This window comes from Falco rusticolus, chromosome 20, assembly GCF_015220075.1.
Source record: "Falco rusticolus isolate bFalRus1 chromosome 20, bFalRus1.pri, whole genome shotgun sequence".
NCBI lineage: Eukaryota > Metazoa > Chordata > Aves > Falconiformes > Falconidae > Falco > Falco rusticolus.
In genome coordinates this window covers 362,094-384,837 of record NC_051206.1, presented here as the reverse complement: position 1 = coordinate 384,837, position 22,744 = coordinate 362,094, and the positions used below count along the sequence as shown (strand labels likewise).

At 62.6% G+C, this 22,744-nt stretch overlaps 2 protein-coding genes across 2 annotated transcripts; both read left to right on the top strand.

Annotated features, from left to right (window-relative positions):
* Positions 1-2,719: 2,719 nt before the first annotated feature.
* On the top strand, positions 2,720-5,721 carry FIGLA (folliculogenesis specific bHLH transcription factor). Its single transcript, XM_037371653.1, has 4 exons — positions 2,720-2,987; positions 4,127-4,276; positions 4,953-5,084; positions 5,454-5,721. The coding sequence occupies exons 1-4, from the start codon at positions 2,763-2,765 to the stop codon at positions 5,472-5,474; spliced, it is 528 nt and encodes a 175-aa protein (XP_037227550.1). The 5' UTR covers positions 2,720-2,762; the 3' UTR covers positions 5,475-5,721.
* A 1,185-nt stretch (positions 5,722-6,906) lies between these two features.
* ADD2 (adducin 2) lies at positions 6,907-22,523 on the top strand. Its single transcript, XM_037371620.1, has 14 exons — positions 6,907-8,033; positions 9,474-9,612; positions 10,632-10,783; positions 13,522-13,602; positions 13,702-13,851; positions 14,111-14,254; positions 14,343-14,441; positions 15,201-15,377; positions 15,461-15,718; positions 16,179-16,298; positions 16,403-16,492; positions 17,167-17,323; positions 17,415-17,540; positions 18,562-22,523. The coding sequence occupies exons 1-14, from the start codon at positions 7,851-7,853 to the stop codon at positions 18,861-18,863; spliced, it is 2,178 nt and encodes a 725-aa protein (XP_037227517.1). The 5' UTR covers positions 6,907-7,850; the 3' UTR covers positions 18,864-22,523.
* Positions 22,524-22,744: the final 221 nt, after the last annotated feature.

The following is a 22,744-nucleotide window of genomic DNA, read 5'->3' as shown; positions in this document are numbered from 1 at the left end:
GGGCTGCGCCAGAAACGATCAGGATTGATGACATGTCAGCAGCTGCCCCACGGCAGGATGCGGCCGCGCTGCAGCCCTGGCACCAGCCCTGTTCACTGACCTTCCCAGCACCAACCCCGCCGCGGTAATTAGAAACCGCCGGAAAAATTTTCCAGTCTCATGATAACAGTAAATGTCAAATCCCAACGGAGTGTCGGCATCGCTAGCCAGGCGGGATGGGGTGAAGCCGATGGGATGGAGCTTTGGGGGGATCCCGGGGATGGCAGCGCTTTGGGAGCCGAGCCCGGCTCTGGCTCTGGCCACACATGGAGGGGGAGAGGAAGGGGCAAACTGGGCACGTCTGAGCTGGGGCAGCTGGAAAACAGCCCTGGCCTGAAGCATTCCCGATGGGCAACCCACCCCCAGGTTGCGAGGGTGCTGTTTTCCAGGAATCCCACCCTGGACGTTTCCCAGACTCCCAGCCCTGCTGGAGGCTGCGCAAAGGATGCTCAGCCTGCAGCAATGCAGGCTGCAACCCGGGACCGGGAAATTGGGGTGAATCCTCCAGAACTCAGGAATCCTGGGGAAGCCATCACCCCAACCCGCTGGGAAGGCTTCGGGGGGGGTGGGGCTCTGCCCTTTCCACCCATCCCTTCACGCCTCTGGCTCACGCCGCTCCGCGAGGATGCTCCTATTTTACGGGGCTGTGTCCCTACAGCCAAAATGCATTAAATTGATCATTGCTTATGGAAAAGTCTTTGTCCTTAATTAGGAACTGTTAAACTCGGACGGGGAGCTGAGGGGGTTCAAGGAGGACTGTAATGAGCAGGTGGGCTCTGCCCTGAGCCCCCCGAACAAGCCAGATGTGGGCAGGACCATCCCGACGCCGACGCCATGCACAGCTGTGTCACGACAGTGACTGCACCACACTGGGTGCCCGGCCGTGCGCGATATCACACCGTGCGTAATAACTGGTGCTGTTCCCTTATAGCGCACCGCGTGCTATTTCCCTTTATTATACTGTAATACAACAAACTGCACTTATTTTTAAATTTAATTTGGAATTCATTTTTTGCCTGACTCGGCAATCAGCAGAACAGTCCTGGGCTGGCAGAAGCAGAAAATGTGGGGAGAAAAATAAAACACACTCCTGCCTGGCAACTGTGACCCCTAAAACTGCCACCCCCAACAGCCCTGCTCCCCAGTAGCTGTGACCCCTAATAACTGTGACCCCTAATAACGGTGGCCCCTAAAAAACATGGTCCCTAGTAACTGTGACCCCCAATAACCCTGGTTCCTAATAGCCGTGACCCCTAAAAACCAAAAATTCCTGGTTTCTAATAACTGTGATCCCTAAAAACCGTGACCTCTAAAAAACATGGTCCCTAATAACTGTGACCCCTAATAACCACAGTCCCTAATAGCCATGACCCCTAATAATGGTGATCCCTAATAACTGTGACCCTGAAGAAACATGGTCCCCAGAACTGTGACCCCTAATAACCATGACCCGTAAGAACTGTGACCCCAAAAAAACATGACCCCTAAAACCAAAAACCCCTAATAACTGTGACCCCTAAAAACCAAAAAAAAAAAGGTCCCTAAAACCTGTGACCCCTAATAACCCTGGTCCCTAATAGCCATGACCCCTAATAACCCTGGTCCCTAATAACCGTGACCCCTAATAACCTTGGTCCCTAATAACTGTGACCTCTAATAACCCTGGTCCCTAAAAAGCATGGTGCCTTGTAACTGTGACCCCCAATAATTTCCCCCCCCTGCTCTGCTCACTTCCCATGGGGGCGACGTGCCCCCCCACCCGCTTTGCCTGAGCCGCCCCCAGGCCTCCCCCGCCTCCCACCCCCCAGCACATCCCCCCACTCCCCATTTTTCCCTCCATTTTCAATCTACGACCCCCCACCCGGGGCAGTTTTCCCGGGGGGAAGGGAGCGAACTCCGCTGGGAGGGGGGGGGGGGGGGGGATTCTGGCTGCCCCAACTCCTGGGCAGGGAGCACCGCAGCAGGACCCCGGCACAGCCCGGGGGTGATTTTCAGCCCCCCCAAGCACCTCCATGCCCCCCACAGGCCACCCGCTTCCCACTGCCCCCCCAGGGAAAAGCGAGGTGAGCCGTCCTGGGAGGCTTTTCTCCCCAAAAGGGAGGACGGGCAGCATTTTTTGGAGGGGAATCACCACGGGGGTGGGACTGGGGTGAGGGACCCCCAGGGCGGACGGCGCGGGGTGCCCACCGGCCTCAGGTTTGATGGCCAAAAGGGCAATTTGCCCAATTTCCCCCTTTTTCCAGCCGCCCCAGGGCTCCAGCATGGGGGGGTCTAACAGTGCCATCTACCGAAACAGTTATTAACCCCCCCATCTTTTTATTTTCCCCAACGAAAAAAAATTTCTCCACATTTTTAGGGGCATGCGACACCTCCCAGCCACCGCCCCCCAGTCCCCACCCCGTGGGTCAACACCACCCGCCCATCCCCATGGCGTCAGGCCTTGTCCCCCCCAGGGCCCCCCCCCCCCCGTGACCCCAGCGATGCTTTGGGGTCCCTGTTGGGGTCAAGGTGTCAGCTCTGAGTGGGGAAACTGAGGCACAGGCTGTGCCCCCCCTGCGGCGCAGCACCTGCCCCGCTCGTTTGGCCAGGATGGGTCCCACCTGCGGCTCGTTGGGCTGGGGGTGGGGGGGATTTAAGGGCCTTTTTTTAAGTGATTTCCCCTCTTTTTGGGAGGCAGCACTGTGGGGTGAGGCTGGGGTGCAGGATCTGTCCCTTTCCCAGGTATGGGGGAGGCTAGCGGAGCTGGGGGGCAGCTGCCAGGGGTCCTGCTGCCCACCCCGGCTCCCGAGGTGCTGGAGGGGGTGCTGAGCCAGCGCTACGGCCCCCTGCCCTGCCCCGCCGCCATCACCCGCCTGCGCCGGCAGCCGGCTGGGGGGTACGAGCCCACCAGCGACCCCGAGGGCATGCTGCAGCGGCGGCAGGCCGCCAACGCCAAGGAGCGCGAGAGGGTGAGGGGACCCCCCCGGGACCCCCCCCGGGACCCCCAACCCCCCTGAACCCCCCCATGACCCCCAAACCCCCGTGAGACCCCTGAACCCCCCCCGTGACCCCCAACCCCCCTGAACCCCCCCATGACCCCCAAACCCCCGTGAGACCGGGGGGGAGGGACCCCCCCCGGGACCCCCACCACCCCTTGACCCACCACAATGACCCCCAAACCCCCCGTGCGACCCCTGAACCCCCCCCGTGACCCCCAACCCCCCACGAACCCCCCCATGACCCCCAAACCCCCCGTGAGACCACTGAACCACCCCCGTGACCCGCAACTCCCACTGAACCCCCCATGACCCCCAAACCCCGTGAGACCCTGAACCCCCCCGTGACCCCCAACCCACCTGAACCCCCCCCGTGACCCCCAAACCCCCGTGAGACCCCTGAACCCCCCCGTGACCCCCAACCCCCCTGAACCCCCCGTGACCCACCAAACCCCCTGTGCGCCCCTGAATACTCCTACCTAAACACCCACCCCCTGAACCTCCCCGTGACCCCCTGACCCCCCCGTGACCCCCAACCCCCCTGAACCCCCCCGTGACCCCCAAACCCCTGTGAGCCCCCTGAACCCTCCCTAAACACCCACCCCCTGACCCCCCCATGACCCCGTGACCCCCCCTGAACCCCCTGTGACTCCCAACACCCCCTGAACCCCATGACCCCCCTGAACACCCTGTGACCCCCCTGAACCCCCCCGCACACCCACCCCGCTGACCCCCCCGTGACCCCCTGCCCCCCCCGCACACTCACCTCCCTGACCCCCCCCGCCCCCCCCCCCATGACCCCCCGTGCACACGCACCCGCTTGAACCCCTCCATTAGCCCTGGAGGGGGCCCCAGGATACCCCGGGGGTGGGGGTCTAACCCTGGGGGGGGGGCCCAGTATAATTCTAGAAGCCCCAGGTCTGACCGGGGGGGGTGGGGGGATGGGTCCCCCCAGTCTGACCCTGGCGGAGGGGGAGGGGGGGGGGAGGATGGACGGGACGGACCCTGCCTGACCCCGGTGGGGGGGGGGGGGGGGTCCCGGTGTGACACTTGGGGGGGGCGGTCGGGGGTCCCGCTGTGACACACTCTGACCCCCACCCCCCCCCCCCCAGATCCGCACGCTGAACCGCGGGTTCTCGCGGCTGCGCGCGCTGGTGCCGCTGCTGCCCCGCGACCGCCGCCCCAGCAAGGCCGACACGCTGCGCGCGGCCGCCCGCTACATCGCGCTGCTGCGCCGCGTGCTGCGCCGCGGGGGCGCGCAGGTACGGGGGGGGGGGAGGGGGGGCAAGTACCGGGGGGGGGGGGGGGGGAGCCCATGGGGGCACCGCGGGGGGAGGCGCGCGTACGGGCGGGGGGATGGGGGCACGGCGGGGGGGGGGGGGGGGTGCACCAGGGAGGGGGTGGCCCCGCGGGGGGGGGGGGGGGGGCGCAGGTACCGGGGAGGGGACGGGGACACCGGCGGGGGGTGGGGGGGGGGCTGGGGGGGGGCGCAGGTACGGGGGGTGGGGGTCCGCGCGCTCGGGGGTGTGCAGCGGTTTGCTTGCTTTTGGCACTATCCAGGTTACAATTAATTTTAAAATGAATATAACTTTTATTATTTTTTTTAAATGTCTTAAAATGTTACGTTTCTAATTTATTAAACATTTATATTCTTTTTTCTTTTTAATTTTTATTAATTTTTATTCCGTTTTAAAATTTTTAATTTTATTATTTAATCTTTTTGATTATTTACTTGAAAAATTTTATTTATTTCCATTTAGTTAAAATTTTAAAACGTGGGTTTATTTCAATTTTCTTTTTAATTTTTAAAATTTTGAATTTCTTTAATGTAATTACTTATTTTTATTTATGCTTTTATTTTAAAATTTATTCTGTTACAACGATCGGGGGGGCCCCCCCGCCGTCCCGCTCCCGCGGTAATCCCCTTCCCTCCCGCAGGGCGACGCTGCCGAGCCGGAGCCCGGGGCCAGCGGGGCGGTGCCGCTGGGGGGAGGCGGGGCCTGGCCTGGCCCCGCCTCCCTGCCCCCCTGGGGTGGCCCCACCCTGCCCCCCGGCCCAGCGGGGGGGCCGGTGAGCGGGGGCTGCCCTGGCCCAGGGCAGCTGGGGGGGCACTGGGGGGTGGTGTGGGGGGGCGACACTGGGGGGGTGGGGGACACTGGAGGGGAGCGACAGTGGGGGGGCACCCGCGGGGGGGACATACTGGGGGGGCACTGGGGGTGTGGGGGGGGGACACACAAAGTTGGGGGTTGACACTGGGGGGGTCTGTGGGTGGGGGGGACAGCGGGGGGAGCTACGCCGGGGTGGGGGTGGGGGGGAACCCCTGTTCCCTGCAGGGACCCCCCCCGGGCACAGGGTTTTGGGGAGCCCCTGCTTTACAGCAAACGGGGGGGGGGGGGGGGGGGAAAAATAATTTCTTTAATTTTTTTTTTTTTTTTTAAGGTTTTTCCAGCCAACCCCTGAACGCCCCCCGGGGGGTCCGGCGGGGCCCATCCTGACGGCCGAGTCCAACGGCGGGGCGCTGATTTCTGGGGTGCTGGGGCCAGACCCAGCCCTGCGCCGGGGGGGGGGGGGGGGGGGGGGGGCTGGGCTGTAATTAATTACTCTATGCAAATATAATTAGCAGTGCCCCTCCCCCCCTCCCCCCCCCCCCCGGTAGCGGCACCCGATTCACTGAACCTTAATAAAAGGGGTTTTTGGGGTGCCGGTGCGGGGTCCCCTCGCTGTTGATGGGCGCGGGGGGGGGGGGGGGGGGGGGCGGTGTGAGTTCCCCCCACCCCACCCCACCCACCCCACCCCACCCTGGGGGCGGGGCCGCGCGTGCCGTGCCGGCAGGGGGAGCTGGTCCTGGGGGGGGGGGGGGGGGGGCGGCCCTTTGTCAGGATGCTCTGAGGAGGAGGTGGGTGATGGCAGCATCCTCCCGGCCGCAGCATCCTCCTCGGGGGGGGGGGGGGCGGCTTTTGGGGGGGCTGGGGAGGGGGCACACACCCACTGCATGCCGCCCCCCCTTTCCTTTTGCCTACCCCCCCACCCCACCCCCCAGCTCTGCATGCAGCTAGCTGGGGGGCTGCACCCCCTCCCCCCCCGGGCCTTCATCCTCCCAGGGTGGTGGGATTCTCCCCTCCCCCCCCCCCCCCCCCCAATCAACCCCTATCCCTGGGGGGGTGCAATGCTGCATCCCCCCCCCCCCCTTAACCCCTTAATTTCTTTATTTTTGTAATCTCCATCCGCCATCCCTGCGGCTGCCGCAGCGGCGCTGGGTGCGGTGAGGGCGGAGGCGGCTGGGGATGCTGGGGGGGGGGGGCTGGGGGTGTTGGGTACCCACCCACCCCCCCAGGCATTGAGCGGTGCGGGGGGGCCCTTAGACACCCTCTGCTCTCCCTCCTTCCCCTGGGGGGTCCTGCTGGGATGCTCAGGACCCTACCGCCGCCTGACGCTCCCCCTCCGCCGTGGGCTGGGGGCCACCGTGGGACACCCCCCCTTCCCCCTCCCCCGGAATTTTCGCCTGGAAAAGCCCCCCCCCCCCCCCCGCATCCTGCTGAGCCAGGTCGGTCCCGCAGCCACAAAATTGGGGGGCACATGGGTGGGTGGGGGGAGCTCTGCTTTCTCATTGGGAGGGGTGCTGAGCAATGGGGGGGGGGGGGGGGTCTGCAGGTGGCAGCCCGGATTGGGGGGCACCTTGGGTTTGGGCAACAGCTCCCTGCATGCACCCCCGTATTGGGGGGGGGGGGGGGCAGCACCTCGGCAGCAGCACCCCCAAAGCGCATCATTGGTGACACTGGGGGGGGGGGGGGGGTTCAGTGTTGGTGTTTGGGGATCTGTGGTGGGTGGCATGGCTGGGCCCCCCCCCCCCCCCCCCCCCCCCCAAAAAACGTGCGGAGTTGACCCCCCGATGGGGTGCAGCCCCATCCGGAGCCACCCTGGGGGCCTGAGCCATTGGTGCCGCTGCCACTGGTGCGCCGAGCTGTGTCCGTCCTCAGCCGGTGCCACCACCCATGCGCCGAGCTGTGCCCGTCCTCGGCTGGTGCCACCGCTGCCACCGGTGCGCCGAGCTGTGCCCGTCCTCAGCCAGTGACACCGCTGCCACCGGTGCGCTGAGCTGTGCCCGTCCTCAGCTACTGGTGCACCAAGCTGTGCCCATCCTCAGCCAGTGCCACCACTGCCACCGGTGCGCTGAGCTGTGCCTGTCCTCAGCCAGTGACACAATTGCCACCTGTGCGCTGAGCTGTGCCTGTCCTCAGCCAGTGCCACCACTGCCACCCGTGCGCTGAGCTGTGCCTGTCCTCAGCCAGTGCCACCACTGCCACCGGTGCGCTGAGCTGTGCCTGTCCTCAGCCAGTGACACAATTGCCACCTGTGCGCTGAGCTGTGCCTGTCCTCAGCCAGTGCCACCACTGCCACCGGTGCGCTGAGCTGTGCCTGTCCTCAGCCAGTGACACAATTGCCACCCATGCGCTGAGCTGTGCCTGTCCTCAGCCAGTGCCACCACTGCCACCCGTGCGCTGAGCTGTGCCTGTCCTCAGCCGGTGACACAATTGCCACCCGTGCGCTGAGCTGTGCGCACCCTCGGCTGGTGCCACCACCCGTGCACCGAGCTGTGCCCGTCCTCGGCCAGTGCCACCGGTGTGCTGAGCTGTGCCCGTCCTCAGCCGCCGCTGCCATGACTGTCCCTGGGCGGTGCCGCCCCCTCCCAGCCGCTGTCCCCTCCCGGCCGGTGTCCCCTCGGGCCGCGCCCCGGGCGGGCGGGGCCCCCCCGCGTTATCTGTGGGGCGCAGCTGCGGCTGTTTTGGTGGCTCCTCGGCAATCTGTGTCGGGGGGCTGCCCCCGTCCCCCCGCAGGATGAGCACGGCCGCCAGCCCCGAGCCCCTGCCCTCGCCCCCCGGCGGGCCCCGCTGCCTGGGGGGGGCGCTGCCCCCCGGGGACCCCCAGCTGCTGCGGGGGCGCAGCGCGGCCGCCGGCCTGCGCCAGGACTTCAGCATGATGGAGCAGAAGAAGCGGGTCACCATGATCCTGCAGAGCCCGGTGAGCGCCGTGCCCCGGCCCCCCCGGCCTCCTGCCCGCCACCCCTCCCTCCTGTCCCCATCCTGTCCCCCAACCCCATCCCTCCTGTCCCCATCCTGTCCCCCAACCCCATCCCTCCTGCCCCCACCCCTCCTGTCCCCATCCTGTCCCCCAACCCCATCCCTCCTGCCCCCACCCCTTGTGTCCCTGTCCTGTCCCCAAACCTCGTCCCTCTTGCACCCACCCCTTGTGTCCCTGTCCTGTCCCCAAACCTCGTCCCTCCTGTCCCCCAACCCCATCCCTCCTGCCCCCACCCCTTCTGTCCCCATCCTGTCCCCAAACCTCATCCCTTCTGTCCCCACCCCTTGTGTCCCTGTCCTGTCCCCAAACCTCGTCCCTCCTGTCCCCATCCTGTCCCCAAACCCCTTCCCTCCTGCCCCCACCCCTTGTGTCCCTGTCCTGTCCCCAAACCTCGTCCCTCCTGTCCCCATCCTGTCCCCAAACCCCATCCCTCCTGCCCCCACCCCTTGTGTCCCTGTCCTGTCCCCAAACCTCGTCCCTCTTGCCCCCACCCCTTGTGTCCCTGTCCTGTCCCCAAACCTCGTCCCTCCTGTCCCCATCCTGTCCCCAAACCCCATCCGTCCTGCCCCCACCCCTTCTGTCCCCATCTTGTCCCCAAACCTCAGCCCTCCTGTCCCCATCCCTCCGGCCCCATCTTGTCCCCAAACCTCATCCCTCCTGTCCCCCAACCCCATCCCTCCTGCCCCCACCCCTTGTGTCCCTGTCCTGTCCCCAAACCTCGTCCCTCTTGCCCCCACCCCTTCTGTCCCCATCCTGTCCCCCAAGCCCATCCCTCCTGTCCCCATCCCGTCCCAACCCCACCCCTTCTGTCCCCCTGACCCTGTAACCTCCTGCCCCCCAACCTTGTCCCTCTTGTCCCTATCCCTCCTGTCCCCGCCCTGTCCCTCTGACCCTGTAACCTCCTGTCCCCATCCTGTCCCCACCCCTGTCACTCCTGTCCCCACCCTGCCCCTCCTGTCCCCAAGCAAATGCCACCACGTGTTGGCTGAGGGCACAACCCCACCTGGCTGGTGGTGCCACCACCATCATTGTGCCACCAAGCTGGCAATGTCCCTGTCACTGAGCTCATGGTGCTGCTACCCACTGAGTTGCTAGTGCCACCGGTGCCACCATGCCACCAAACTGGTGTCACTGGGAATGCTCCCACCACTGTTCTTCCAAGCTGGCAATGTCCCTGCCGCTGAGCTCGTGGTGCTGCTACCACTGAGTTGCCAGTGCCACCAGTGCCACTGTGCCACCAAGCCGGTGGTGCTACTGGCAGTGCCACCCTCACCGTGCCACCAAGCCGGTGATGCTGCCACCGCCGGTGCAGTTGGTGCCCCCACTCTGGTGCCTCCAGAGGGTCCCCGCCGGGGGTGACGCGGGGCCGGGGTGCCGCAGTCTTTCAGGGAGGAGCTGGAGAGCCTCATCCAGGAGCAGATGAAGAAGGGGAACAACTCGTCCCATGTCTGGGCGCTGCGGCAGATCGCTGACTTCATGGCCACCACGTCCCCCGCCGTCCTCCCCACCTCCCCCATGGGTACGGCGGCACCCAAAGGGGCTCTCGGGGGGGGTGGGGGTGTCACGCGTGAGTGAAGTGCTTGGGGGGGGTGGAATTTATGGTGAGAAAATATCCCCCAGGGCTCCCTCTTCAGTTCCAGTAGGAAAGGGGCAAGGGGGGTGGGAGGGGATCAGGGATCATGGGGACAGAGGGGGGGCACTCTGCAGACCCCAATGGCCACCCCCAAAACCTTGGGGACCACCAAACTCCGGGGTCCCTGAAACCTTGGGGACCACCAAAACCTTGAGGGCCACCAAACTTTGGGGTCCCTGAAACCTTGGGGACCACCAAAACCTTGGGGACCACCAAACTCTGGGGTCCCTGAAACCTTGGGGACCACCAAAACCTTGAGGGCCACCAAACGTTGGGGTCCTTGAAACCTTGGGGACCATCAAACCCTTGGGGGCCACCAAACTTTGGGGTCCCTGAAACCTTGGGGGCCACCAAACCCTTGGGGCCACCCAACTTTGACGTCCCCGAAACCTTGGGGGGCCACCAGAACCTTGGCACCACCAGACTTTGGGGTCCTTGAACCCTTGGGGGGCCACCAGAACCTTGGCGCCACCAGACTTTGGGGTCCTTGAACCCTTGGGGGGCCACCAGAACCTTGGCGCCACCAGACTTTGGGGTCCTTGAACCCTTGGGGGGCCACCAGAACCTTGGCGCCACCAGACTTTGGGGTCCTTGAACCCTTGGGGGGCCACCAGAACCTTGGCGCCACCAGACTTTGGGGTCCCTGAACCCTTGGGGGGCCACCAGAACCTTGGCGCCACCAGACTTTGGGGTCCCTGAACCCTTGGGGGGCCACCAGAACCTTGGCGCCACCAGACTTTGGGGTCCCTGAACCCTTGGTGGCCACCAAACCCTTGGTGGCCACCAACCCCAGCTCCCAAACCCTCCTCTCCCCAGTCCCCGGGGAAGCCCTCAGGTTTGCGCGCCGGTGTCACGCCCCCCTCCCCACCACCAGCTGACTGGGGGGGGGGGTGACATGTCCCCAGGGCTGGTGGCCGTCACCCCCATCAATGACCTGCACGGGGCCGAGGGGCCGGCGCTGGCCAAGGGCGAGCGGCTGATGCGCTGCAAGGTGGGCAGCATCCACCGCCTGCTGGACCTCTACGGCTGGGCACAGCTGGGGCACGCCGCCGTCACCGTGAGCCCCGGGGGGGGCAAGGGGGGGGGCTTGGGGAGGGGGCTTGAAAGTTTGGGGAGGGGGGTGTAAAGGTTTTGGGGGGGGGTGAAGGTTCTGAGGGGGCGATTTAAGGTTTGGGGGAAGGGTGGAAGGGCTTTGGGGAGGATTTCGGGGGGTTTGGGGGGGATTTGGGTTGGGGGGGGCATTTAATTTTTTGGGAGGGTTGGATTTGGTTTTGGGGGGATTTGGGGTCTTTGGGGGGATTTGGGGTTTTATTCTGGCAGGTATTTGTATTTTGGGGGGGGTTTAAGGTTTAGGGAAAGGATTTAAGGGTTTTGGGGGAAGTTTGTGGGATTTGGGTTTTTTGGGGGGTATTTAATTATTTTGGGGGGGTGGATTTGGTCTTGGGGGTCGGGGTCTTTTGGGGGATTTGGGGTTTAATTCTGGCAGGTATTTGTATTTTGGGGGGATTTAAGGTTTGGGGAAAGGATTTAAGGTTTGGAGGGGATTTCATTGGGGGGGGGATTTGGCTTTGGGGGGCTTTTGGGGGGATTTGGGGTTTCATTCTGCAGGTATTTGTATTTGGGGGGGATTTAAGGTTATTTGGGGTTTGGGGGAGATTTGAGTTTTTTAGGGGGGCATTTGTATTTGGGGATTTAAGGTTATTTGGGGTTTGGGGGGGATTTGTTTTTTTGGGGGGTGTTGGGGGGATTTGGGTTTGGAGGGTATTTAATTATTTTGGGGGGTGGATTTGGTTTTGGGGGTTGGGGTCTTTTGGGGGATTTGGGGTTTAATTCTGCAGGTATTTGTATTTTGGGGGGATTTAAGATTATTTGGCATTTTGGGGGAGATTTGGGGGTTTTAGGGGGTGATTTGGGATTTGTTTTTGACGGCTATTTGTGTTTGGGGGATTTAAGGTTATTTGGGGTTTTTGGGGGGGAGATTTGGTTTTGGGGGGAAATTTGTTTTTTTGGGGGAGGGATTTGGGGTTTAATTTTGGGGGTATTTGTGCTTGGGGGACTTAAGGTTATTTGGGTTTTTTTGGGGGGAGATTTGGTTTTTTGGGGGGACTTGGGGTTTAATTTTGGAGGGTATTTGGGGGCATTTAAGGTTATTTGGGGTTTTGGGGGGATTTGAGTTTTTTGGGAGGGTGGATTTGGGGTTTAATTTTGGGGGGATTTGTTTTTTTGGGGGGAGTTGGGGGATTTGGGTTTGGGGGGTATTAAATTTTTTTGGGGGGTGGATTTGGTTTTGGGAGATTTGGGTCTTTTGGGGGGGATTTGGGGTTTAATTCTGGCGGGTATTTGGGGGCATTTAAGGTTTGGGGGGGGATTTTTTTGGGGGGGTGGGGTTTAATTTTTGACAGGTTTTTGTATTCGGGAGGGTTAAGTTTATTTGGTTTTGGGGGGGATTTGGGGTTTAATTTTGGGGGTATTTGTATTTGGGGGGATTTAAGGTTATTTGGGGATTTTTGGGGATGGATTTGGGGGAATTTGGGGTTTATTTTTTGAGGGTAATTATATCTGCAGGGATTTAAGGTTATTTGGGGTTTGGGGGGGATTGGGGTTTGGGGGGATTTGGGGTTTTTTGGGTCATTTGGGGTTACATTTGGGGGGATATTTGTATTTGGGGGATCTAAGGTTGTTTGGGGGTTTTGGGGGGACTTGTTTTTTTGTGGGGGGAGTTGGGTTTGGGGGTATTTAAGTTTTTTTGGGGGGGGTGGATTTGGTTTTGGGGGATTTGGGGTCTTTGGGGGGGTTAATTCTGGAGGGGATTTGGGGTCATTTAAGGTTATTTGGCAGTTTGGGGGGATTTGGGGTTTATTTTTGACAGGTATTTGTATTTGGAGATTTAAGGTTATTTGGGGGGATTTGATTTTTTGGGGAGGGATTTGATTTTGGGGGGGATTTGGGGCTTATTTTTTGGGCAGGTATTTGTATTCGGAGGGTTAAGGTTATTTGTTTTTTGGGGGGATTTGGCATTTAATTGGGGGGGGTATTTGTATTTGGGGGGATTTAAGGTTATTTGGGGATTTTCGGGGGTGGATTTAGGTTTTGGGGGAATTTGAGGTTTATTTTTGGGGGTAATTATATCTGCAGGGATTTAAGGCTATTCGGGTTGGGGGGGGGAATTTTGGTTTTGGGGGTCATTTGGGGTTTAATTTGGGGGGATATTTGTATTTGGGGGGATTTAAGGTTATTTGGGGTTTTGGGGGGATTTGGGTTTATTGGGGGTTTTAAGGTGATTTGGAGGATTTCAGGTTTTGGGAGGTTGGGATTTGGTATTTTGGGGGAATTTGGGGTTTGACTTGGGGGGAGTTTGAGGCTTTGGGGGGATTTGAGGGTTTAGGGAGGATTTGTTTGGGGGGGATTGAGGGGTTTGTGGGGTGTTTTTTGGGGCGTTTGGGGAGCTTTGGGGGGGTGGAGTTTTGGGTAGGTTGGAGGGTTCCGAGTGCTTTATTTGGGGGGGGGGGGAGGTTTTTGTGGGTTGGGGGGATTTGATGGTTTTGGGGGGCTTTGGGCGGGTGGGGCTTTTGTGAGGAGTTGGTTTTTTTGGGGGGGTGTCTTTTTCTGGACAGTTTTGAGGGAGTTCTTGGGGGGGGGCAGATGTTTTGGGGAGAGGTTGGGTGTCTATGGGATTTTGAGGGGCGGTGGGATGTTTGAGGGGGTAAGGGGTTTTTTTTTTTTGGAGGGGTGGTAGGTTTGGGGGGGGTTTAATATTTTTTTTTTTATACTTACGCGGGTTTTTTCCTGGCGCAGCTGCGGGTCAGCAAGGAGCAGGAGCATTTCTTGGTGGCCCCGCAGGGGCTGGCGTGCAGCGAGGTGACCGCGGCCAGCCTGGTGAGCGTGGCCGTGTGCCCCCATCACCCCCCCGGGGGCTGGGGCGGGGGAGCAGCCAGACCTGAGCCCCTCCCCCCCGCCGTGTGTGTGTCCCCCCAGATCAAGGTGAACGTGCTGGGGGCCGTGGTGGAGCAGGGCAGCACCGGCTTCGCCCCCGACGCCCGCAGCTTCAGCCTTCATGCCGCCATCTACGCCGCCCGCCCCGACGCCCGCTGCATCGTCCGCTTGCACACGCCGGCCACTGCTGCAGTAAGATGTGGGGGGGGATTTGGGGGTTGGGGGGGTTGCTGCCCTGCCTGCCCTGCCCACCCTGCCCTCCCTGCCCTCCCTGCCCTCCCTGCCCGCCTTGCTTGCTCTTCCCACCCTGCCCTCCCTGCCAGCCCTGCCTGCCCTGCCTGCCCTGCCCTCCCTGCCCGCCTTGCTTGCTCTTCCCACCCTGCCCGCCCTGCCTGCCCTGCCTAACCTGCCTGCCCTGTCTGCCCTGCCCGCCCTGCCCACTCCACTGCAGGTGTCGGCCATGCGCTGCGGTGTGCTGCCCATCTCCCGCGCCGCGCTGCTGCTGGGCGACGTCGCCTACTTTGACTTCCGCGGAGAAGTGGAGGACGAAGCCGATCGGGTCGAGCTCCAAAAATCCCTCGGTCCCACCTGCAAGGTGAGGGGACGGGGAGGGGACGCCCCACTGCTCCCGTCCCCCTCTCCTCATCCCGCTGACGTTCCCTGCCCCGTGCGCGGTGCTGCAGATCCTGGTGCTGCGCAACCACGGGGTGCTGGCGCTGGGTGACACCGCCGAGGAGGCCTTCTACAGCATCTTCCATCTGCAGGCGGCCTGTGAGATCCAGGTGAGCGTCCGGGGCGTCCACCGAGCTGTGTGGCATCAGCTGCCAGCACCGTGCCCAGGACCACGCACCGAGCGATGCCGGGTCTCTGCAGCCAGTTCCTTACCCTGGGACCATGCACCGAGCTGTGCCGGGTCTCTGCAGCCAGCGCGGTGCCCCAGGACCATGCACTGACTTGTGCCAGGTCTCTGCCACCAGTTCCATGCCCCAGGACCATGCACCGAGCGGTGCCGGGTCTCTGCTACCAGTTCCATGCCCCAGGACCATGCACCGAGCTGTGCCGGGTCTCTGCCACCAGCTCCATGCCCCAGGACCGTGCACCGACTTGTGCCAGGTCTCTGCCACCAGCTCCATGCCCCAGGACCATGCACTGACTTGTGCCAGGTCTCTGCCACCAGTTCCATGCCCCAGGACCATGCACTGACTTGTGCCAGGTCTCTGCCACCAGTTCCATGCCCCAGGACCATGCACCGACTTGTGCCAGGTCTCTGCCACCAGCTCCATGCCCCAGGACCGTGCACTGACTTGTGCCAGGTCTCTGCCACCAGCTCCATGCCCCAGGACCGTGCACCGAGCGGTGCCGGGTCTCTGCCACCAGCTCCATGCCCAGGACCGTGCACTGAGCCGTGCCAGGTCTCTGCCGCCAGTGCGGTGTCCAGGACATGCCAGTGCGGTGCAGCCCGGGGGCCGTGGCCGTGCCTGGGGCTGTCCCACCGCCTCCATCCAGCCCCATCAGCCACATCTCCCTGGGCTCGGCTGCAGGTGTCTGCGCTGGCGAGCGCGGGCGGCGCAGAGAACCTGATCGTGCTGGAGCGCGCCAAGCACCGGCCGCACGAGGTGGGCTCCGTGCGCTGGGCTGGCAGCACCTTCGGGCCCATGCAGAAGAGCCGCCTGGGTGAGCACGAGTTCGAAGCCCTGATGAGGATGCTGGACAACCTGGTGAGCACCGGCCAGTGCCGAAAACGCCCCAAAATCTCTCATTTTGTTGTTATTCCCAACCAAGCGCTCCCTGCCTTGTCCAGGGTTACCGCACCGGCTACACCTACCGCTACCCCTTCGTGCAAGAGAAGAGCAAGCCCAAGAGCGACGTGCTGATCCCCGCCACGGTGACAGCCTTCGTCTTCGAGGAGGAGGCGGCCCCCGTCCCCGCGCTGCGGCAGCACGCCCAGAAGCAGCAGAAGGAGAAGACGCGCTGGCTCAACACCCCCAACACCTACCTGAGGGTCAACGTGGCCGAGGAGCAGCAGGGCAGCGCCGGCAGCCAGAAGACGAAGACGACGGTGCGGGGCTGCCGCGGCATCGCGGGGGGCACCGGGGTGGTTTGGGAAGGGGTCTGGCACAGGGAACAGCTTCAGCCTGACGGCAGGGGGGTTGTGGGTACCAAAAACAAGGCAGGTGGGGAGGGGGGCTGGGATGTTATTGATCCCACCCAAACGTGATGTGCAGAAGTGCAAGCTTTCCTTTCCTCCTTTATTCTCCTCTCCACCCCATAATAATATTTATCTTAATTATTTATTTTTTTTTACATTTACAATTTATTTTAAAGTCCCACCTCCCCAGCCCAGGGGGCCAAGCATCACGGGCTTTATTGGGGTCTCCATTCCGGGCAAGATAATTTATCGAGGACCCCGCTCTACACAAGACACATTCATGGGGGTTTCGTCCCTCACGACGTATATTCATGGGGGTTTCGTCCCTCACGACGTATATTCATGGGGGTTTCGTCTTTGCAACACGCAGTGGCTGAAGGCGGACGAGGTGGACAAGGGCAGCAGCGGGACCCCCATCCGGATCGAGAACCCCAACCAGTTTGTGCCCCTCTACACGGACCCGCAGGAGGTGCTGGAGATGAGGAACAAGGTGAGATCCCACCCCAAGGCAGGACGTGGGCACGGGCGTCCCGGCAGCCCCCCGGGCGGTGGGGACGGCTCTTTCCCCATCCTCACTCCGCATCTCGCCCGCAGATCCGGGAGCAAAACCGCCAGGACGTGAAGTCGGCCGGGCCCCAGTCACAGCTTCTGGCCAGTGTCATCGCTGAGACCAGCCGCAGCCCCGTGCGTCACCCCGTGTCCCCAGCCCTTCCCTGGCATTCCACCAGCTGGGGGTGGTCACCCCGTGTCCCCCAGCCCTTCCCTGGCATTCCGCCAGCTGGGGGTGGTCACCTCGTGTCCCCCAGCCCTTCCCTGGCATTCCACCAGTTGGGGGGTGGTGTCACCCCATGTCCCCAGCCCCGTGCCCCCAGCCCTTCCCTGGCATTCCACCAGTTGGGGGGTGGTGTCACCCCATGTCCCCAGCCCCGTGCCCCCAGCCCTTCCCTGGCATTCCACCAGTTGGGGGGTGGTGTCACCCCATGTCCCCAGCCCCGTGCCCCCAGCCCTTCCCTGGCATTCCACCAGCTGGGGGTGGTCACCCCGTGTCCCCCAGCCCTTCCCTGGCATTCCGCCAGCTGGGGGTGGTCACCTCGTGTCCCCCAGCCCTTCCCTGGCATTCCACCAGTTGGGGGGTGGTGTCACCCCATGTCCCAAGCCCCGTGCCCCCAGCCCTTCCCTGGCATTCCACCAGTTGGGGGGTGGTGTCACCCCATGTCCCCAGCCCCGTGCCCCCAGCCCTTCCCTGGCATTCCACCAGTTGGGGGGTGGTGTCACCCCATGTCCCCAGCCCCGTGCCCCCAGCCCTTCCCTGGCATTCCACCACCCAGGGGGTGACGCCGCTGCGGGGGGCGTTTCAGTCCACAGAGAGCCACCTGGGGGATGCAGAGGCCAAAGAGGCGTCCCGGGAGGAGGCTCCCCCTGAGCCGGAGCCCCCGAACCCCTTCAGCCAGCTCACCGACCAGGAGCTGGAGGAGTACAAGCAGGAGGTGGAGAGGAAAAAGCTGGGGCTGCAGGGTAGGAGGGGTACGGGGGCGCCCTGACCCCAAACACCCCTTGGGGCCGGCACCCAGCAGACCTGGGGGCCAGCACATCTCTCCGCTGGCAGGCGAGAAGGACCCCGCGGCAGAGGAGAGCCAGGCTCCCCCCGCCACATCGCCCTCCGCCTCCCGGCCGCAGAGCCCGACACCGACACCGGCACCGAGCCCGGCGATGCCTGCGGAGCCCTCGGAGGGTGAGTGGGCTGGCGAGTGCCCGGCGTCGCCAGCCAAGCGGAGATGAGGAGCGGGGTCTTCAGTGAGCGACTGAAGCGGGGGGATGAGGGTGGCTGTAGCCAATCACCGCCGAAAGGCAGATAAATGTCACCCCACCGTGTCCCCTTGCCTGGGGGGGGGTCCCTGCTCCAGCAGAGCTGAGCACCGACGGGGGTTCATGCTGCAAAGGCACCAAAGCCGCCACTCGTCTCCAATGTCACGGCAGGAGGATGCTCACGTCCGCCGGTGGCTTTGCGGGGCGGCTGGGGACACCTCCGTCCCCCTCCTGCTGTGCTGGCGGGTGTGATGTTCCCATTATTACATGCTCCCCAGTGCCGATTTATCTACCAAGCGCGGCGGGTCGCAGGGCAGCGGAGAGGGGAGAGGGCAGCGGGAGCACGCGGCTTCTGGCTTTCTCATCGTGCCTCGTGGTGTCTGTCTGTCTGTCTGTCTCCACAACGTCTCCCTTTCTCTTTCCTCCACGTGTGGCTTTCACCCAAGGAGTTACCTCTGACTCTGAATGCGTGGCGCCGTAGTAAGTACGGAGAGGCCGCCCTTGAGCCTCGCTGCGGGAGGAGGGACGCGGGCGACGGCGCGCCCCGCTAGCTCGGGGTGACCCTGCTCTCCGTGGCCCCTCTCGGACGCGCTCCCCTGGGGAGCGGCGCCCCGCTCAGGGTTTCACAGAAGGAAATGCCTTGGGTCGCCTCGTTTTCTTTGCTGCCTGCTTTGTTTCCAGCGGCGAGGCCGGGATGGAGCCAGCCGCCCTCCCCACCTGCCTCTTCCCAGCTCTCCATCGCACCGGCGCTTGTCCCGCGGGGAGGGGGGGAAGGCTCCGGAACGCAGCGCCTGTGGCAGGAGGGGATCAGGTCCCAGCGCTCTGCAGCCAGGGGGGACCAAATCCTGCTCCTGCCCAGGTCGAACCGGCGAGCTGAGGGGGCAGTAACCCCCGCAGTGCCGGCCGCTGCCGCCCCCAGCCTCACCTCTCCCCTTTCCCTTGCCAAGGTGACAAGAAGGCGGACGGCGGCCAAGCGCTGACCGATGCCGCCGTCGAGAAGGAGCCGCCGGCAGTAGTGAACGGGAAGGACGAAGAGCAAAGCACCGAGGAAAGCCTGGGCAAAGGGGGGGACCGAACGACCTCCCCTGCCAACACCGACACGGATGCCCCCAAGGAGAAGGAGACGGTGACCAGCAGCCCTGTCTCCCCTGAAGGTTCACCCTCCAAATCACCCTCTAAGAAGAAGAAGAAATTCCGGACCCCGTCCTTCCTGAAAAAAGGCAAAAAGAAGGAAAAGATTGAATCTTGAGTCTCCCCCGAGGCCCCCCGCCGCAGCGGCGGCCGGGAACCTCTCCGGACGGAGGCGCCGAGGCGGAGGGACGGCTCCTGCGTCGTGCGACTGGCCGAGGCGCAGCCGAAAACCCCACAGGAGAGTTGTTTCCTGGGTACTCCTGGCACCAGGCACCGTGTCCCCGTCACCCGCTTTTGGAGGCGGTCACCGAGCTTATGAAAGATTGTGGCCCCCGTTTGCTGCTTGGGGAAACACCCGCTGCCACCTCCCTGCTCCCACGAGCTCTCCCTTCTCCCTCCTGGGCACCAGCCCCTTCCCATGCCTGGGCTGGGGGCTGGTTTTTATTTTTCCCACCCGCCGCTTGCAGAGCCCTCGTTAAATGTGGGGCGCAGCCCCGACCCGCTTGATTTGAGGAAGAAAAGGGTCTTTGTTGTTGGGTGGTTGGGGTTTTTTGTGGTTTTTTTTTTACCTTCTGTTTCAAGCTCTGCTGGAATGGCGCTGGCTTCACCCCCTCCCCGGGCAAAATTGTTGGCTGCTTCGCCGGGGGGATCGGATCAAGCTGACCGCGTGGGGATTGCTCTCCCTGAAGGAGAGGCCAAGGCGGTTGGGCCTGGGAGCCTTTCCTTCCCGGATCGTAATCTTCTGTCCCGGCCGGAGAGCCGCTTTCCATCCCCTTCTCCTGGTGCTACCACTCCATGTATTTGCCGTACAAGGACGAGCAGCAGGATTTCACACTGCTGGGGAAGCCCCCACCGCACCGCACCGCACCGCACGAACTGCACCTGGGAAGGGAGTAGAAAAGAGCCTCCGGGAAGTGTCTGTGTTAATTAAAACTGAGCAAAACTTCACTCACTAAGTGCTACTTGGGGATGAACACACGCTGCCCACTCACTTCAGCCAGAGGCACTGCCGATGCCACCGCCCCTGTCCCTGCCGGCACGGCCACAGCTCCGTTCGCGCCGACCCCGGGCTCAGCGGGCACTCGCCCACGCCGCCGAGGCTGGATCGTTGCTTTTCCCCAGCTCTGGACTCCCGAGCACAAGTTCAAACCCTCCCCGGCGTTTCCTCGCCTCCAGTGCTCCGTACAGCGACGTGAGCACCGCTACAACCTCCCCGCTGTGCCCGGAGGGAAGGAGACAGCCGGCCATGCCTGTCTGTCCCACAGCCGCTCCAACCGCTGGGATTTAGGGGACAAAACCAATGGGATCTGTCCCCCTCCTCCCACAAGCCACGGGCGTTTGCCATCTTCCCGGGATGCTTGCCCTGAGCCTGCCTGCACGGGCAGCACTCCCGTGGGGACGGGGCTTCCCTTCCACAGCCCCATCCGCCAGGGTCGCGGGCTCTGGTGGGGAGCTCCGGTACCCCCCATCTGAGGGCACTGGATTTCCTTAGCCCAGTATGAGCTTCCTACGTGCCACCACCGTGTTTTCAAAGGCTTTTCGCAGCTGCCAGGCAGCTCTCGGCTTTTGGGTTTCCCTCTGGAAGAGCAGAAAGCCCGTGGATGCAGGGATCGGAGCGCCGGCGGGAGCGGGGCGCTGGCAGCTTTTCTGTGCAGGGCTGCAAGACAGGGCAGGCCAGGCAAATTCTGAATTGAAAAGCGAAACGTCAAAAGCTTTTAAAAATCGCAAAACTACACAGCTGGCTGGTATCCTGCCGGAGCCCCAGGGCCAACCTGAGCCTGGTTTTTGGGGAGAGGTTTTGCCCTGCCCAATGTCCGCCCCGAGCTCCAACGCCGGTGTTAGAGCCGCAGCTCCCCATCACGCTCCCACAAGGGACAGGGAGGGGGGCAGGGGGACACCCCAAGCTCCTGAATTCACCATCTGCAGTGGATGGTGTGAGCGCCCTGCGCTGGTGCCTGTCTCTGACAGCGGGCAGCATTTGAGACGCAAACTACAGCCCTGTAACCGTTCCCAGGGCGGGGGCGGTGTTTACTGCCACTGGTTTTAAGGCTCTTTGAGGCCATTTTTGTCATCCAGCCTGTACCCCTGCATGACTCGGCCCCCCCCAGGGATAGCTGCATCGCCTCCCCAAGACGGCACGGTCGCTGCCAGGGCGATAACCTGAATTCCAACACTGCCACACATCCGCTGCGGGGCCAGCTGGCGCTACCGCAGGGAGGCTGCAGCCCCTTCTCCTCTGAGCATCTGTCCCTGGGGGCTTTGCAACCCCTTTTCTCCAAGGGCCAGGGGCTTTGCAGAGGAAACAGGGATTTATTTCCCCATTCTGGGAAGGTCTGGGGTGCCGGAGGCATCTCACAGCGCAGGGAAGCGAGAGACACCAGTGCCTTTGGCAGGAGGAAGGCTCAAATGGCTGCCACCGCAACGTGGTCCTTGCTAATTAGCTGTAGCAGAAATGGGATTGATCACATGTGGGTCCTCGCTGCTGAGCTGGAGCTGGAGCTGGAACGAGATCACACATGGGTCCTCGCTGCTTAGCTGGAGCAGGAACGGGATCGCACGTGGTCCTTGCTGCTTAGCTGGAGCAGGAACAGGATCACACGTGGTCCTTACTGCTTAGCTGGAGCAGGAACGGGATCACACGTGGTCCTTACTGCTTAGCTGGAGCAGGAACAGGATCACACGTGGTCCTTACTGCTTAGCTGGAGCAGGAACGGGATCACACGTGGTCCTTACTGCTTAGCTGGAGCAGGAACAGGATCACACATGGTCCTTACTGCTTAGCTGGAGCAGGAACGGGATCACACATGGTCCTTACTGCTTAGCTGGAGCAGGAACAGGATCACACGTGGTCCTTACTGCTTAGCTGGAGCAGGAACGGGATCACACATGGTCCTTACTGCTTAGCTGGAGCAGGAACAGGATCACACGTGGTCCTTACTGCTTAGCTGGAGCAGGAACGGGATCACACATGGTCCTTACTGCTTAGCTGGAGCAGGAACAGGATCACACATCGGTCCTTGCTGCTTAGCTGGAGCAGGAACAGGATCACACATGGTCCTTACTGCTTAGCTGGAGCAGGAACGGGATCACACATGGTCCTTACTGCTTAGCTGGAGCAGGAACGGGATCACACGTCGGTCCTCGCTGCTTAGCTAGAAGAGAACAGACACAAGATCACATCAACACTGCAGGTCCCCCACCAGCCAGGGCATCCCCAGGACCCCCCTCTGGGTACCTTTCCCCCTCTCCCCTGCCACTGTTGCCCCCGCCGCTGGCAGCCTGGCCCCTGGCTCACTGCTTCCCTTCAGCAAGGCATCCCCGAGGGAGCCGGGTGCCCCGGCCGGGCTCCGGGTGTGGGATTTCTGTGGCGAGGGGACAGGGTTGTGTGGCTGCTGCCAGGCAAAGTGTTGACCCAATGCCTGCGCGGTGCTGGTTCCGACGCTCCCCCACCATGTTCACACCCTCAACCAACAAGAAGAGAGGCCGGATTCCCACCTTCGGCTCCAGTGTGCCGGCACACCACAGGAAAGGAGGGAAACACCGGGGTTTCAACTGGATTCGGCACCATGTGGCCACCTGGGATGGCTGACGGCCGCTGGACACCCACCGAGATGGGGCCACGGAGGCTGTTGGTCCCCGGCTCTGCCGCCACTGCCGGAGGGGAGCATGGCCGGGCTGGAGCTGGGTGTCCCCCTGCCTGGTGCTGCCGCTGGTGCCTGACAATCGTCGCTGGAAGTGCTGTGTAACGCCTGCCTGTAAATAAACCCCGTGTTTGGCACCTGCCCGCACTGTGGAGCTTGAAAGGGGGCGGAGGGGGTGTCATGGCCTCCCTGGGGGCTGGGGCCGGGGCTGTTCGAGTTAAGGGGTTTGCTCCCGATTTTGGTGACGGGCTGGGGCTGAGGCAGGGGCTGGGGCTGTTACAAGGGCTACCTTGGTGTTAAGGGGTTTATTCCCAATTTTGGTGACAGGCCTGGGTCTGGGGCCGGTGTCAGAGCCCAG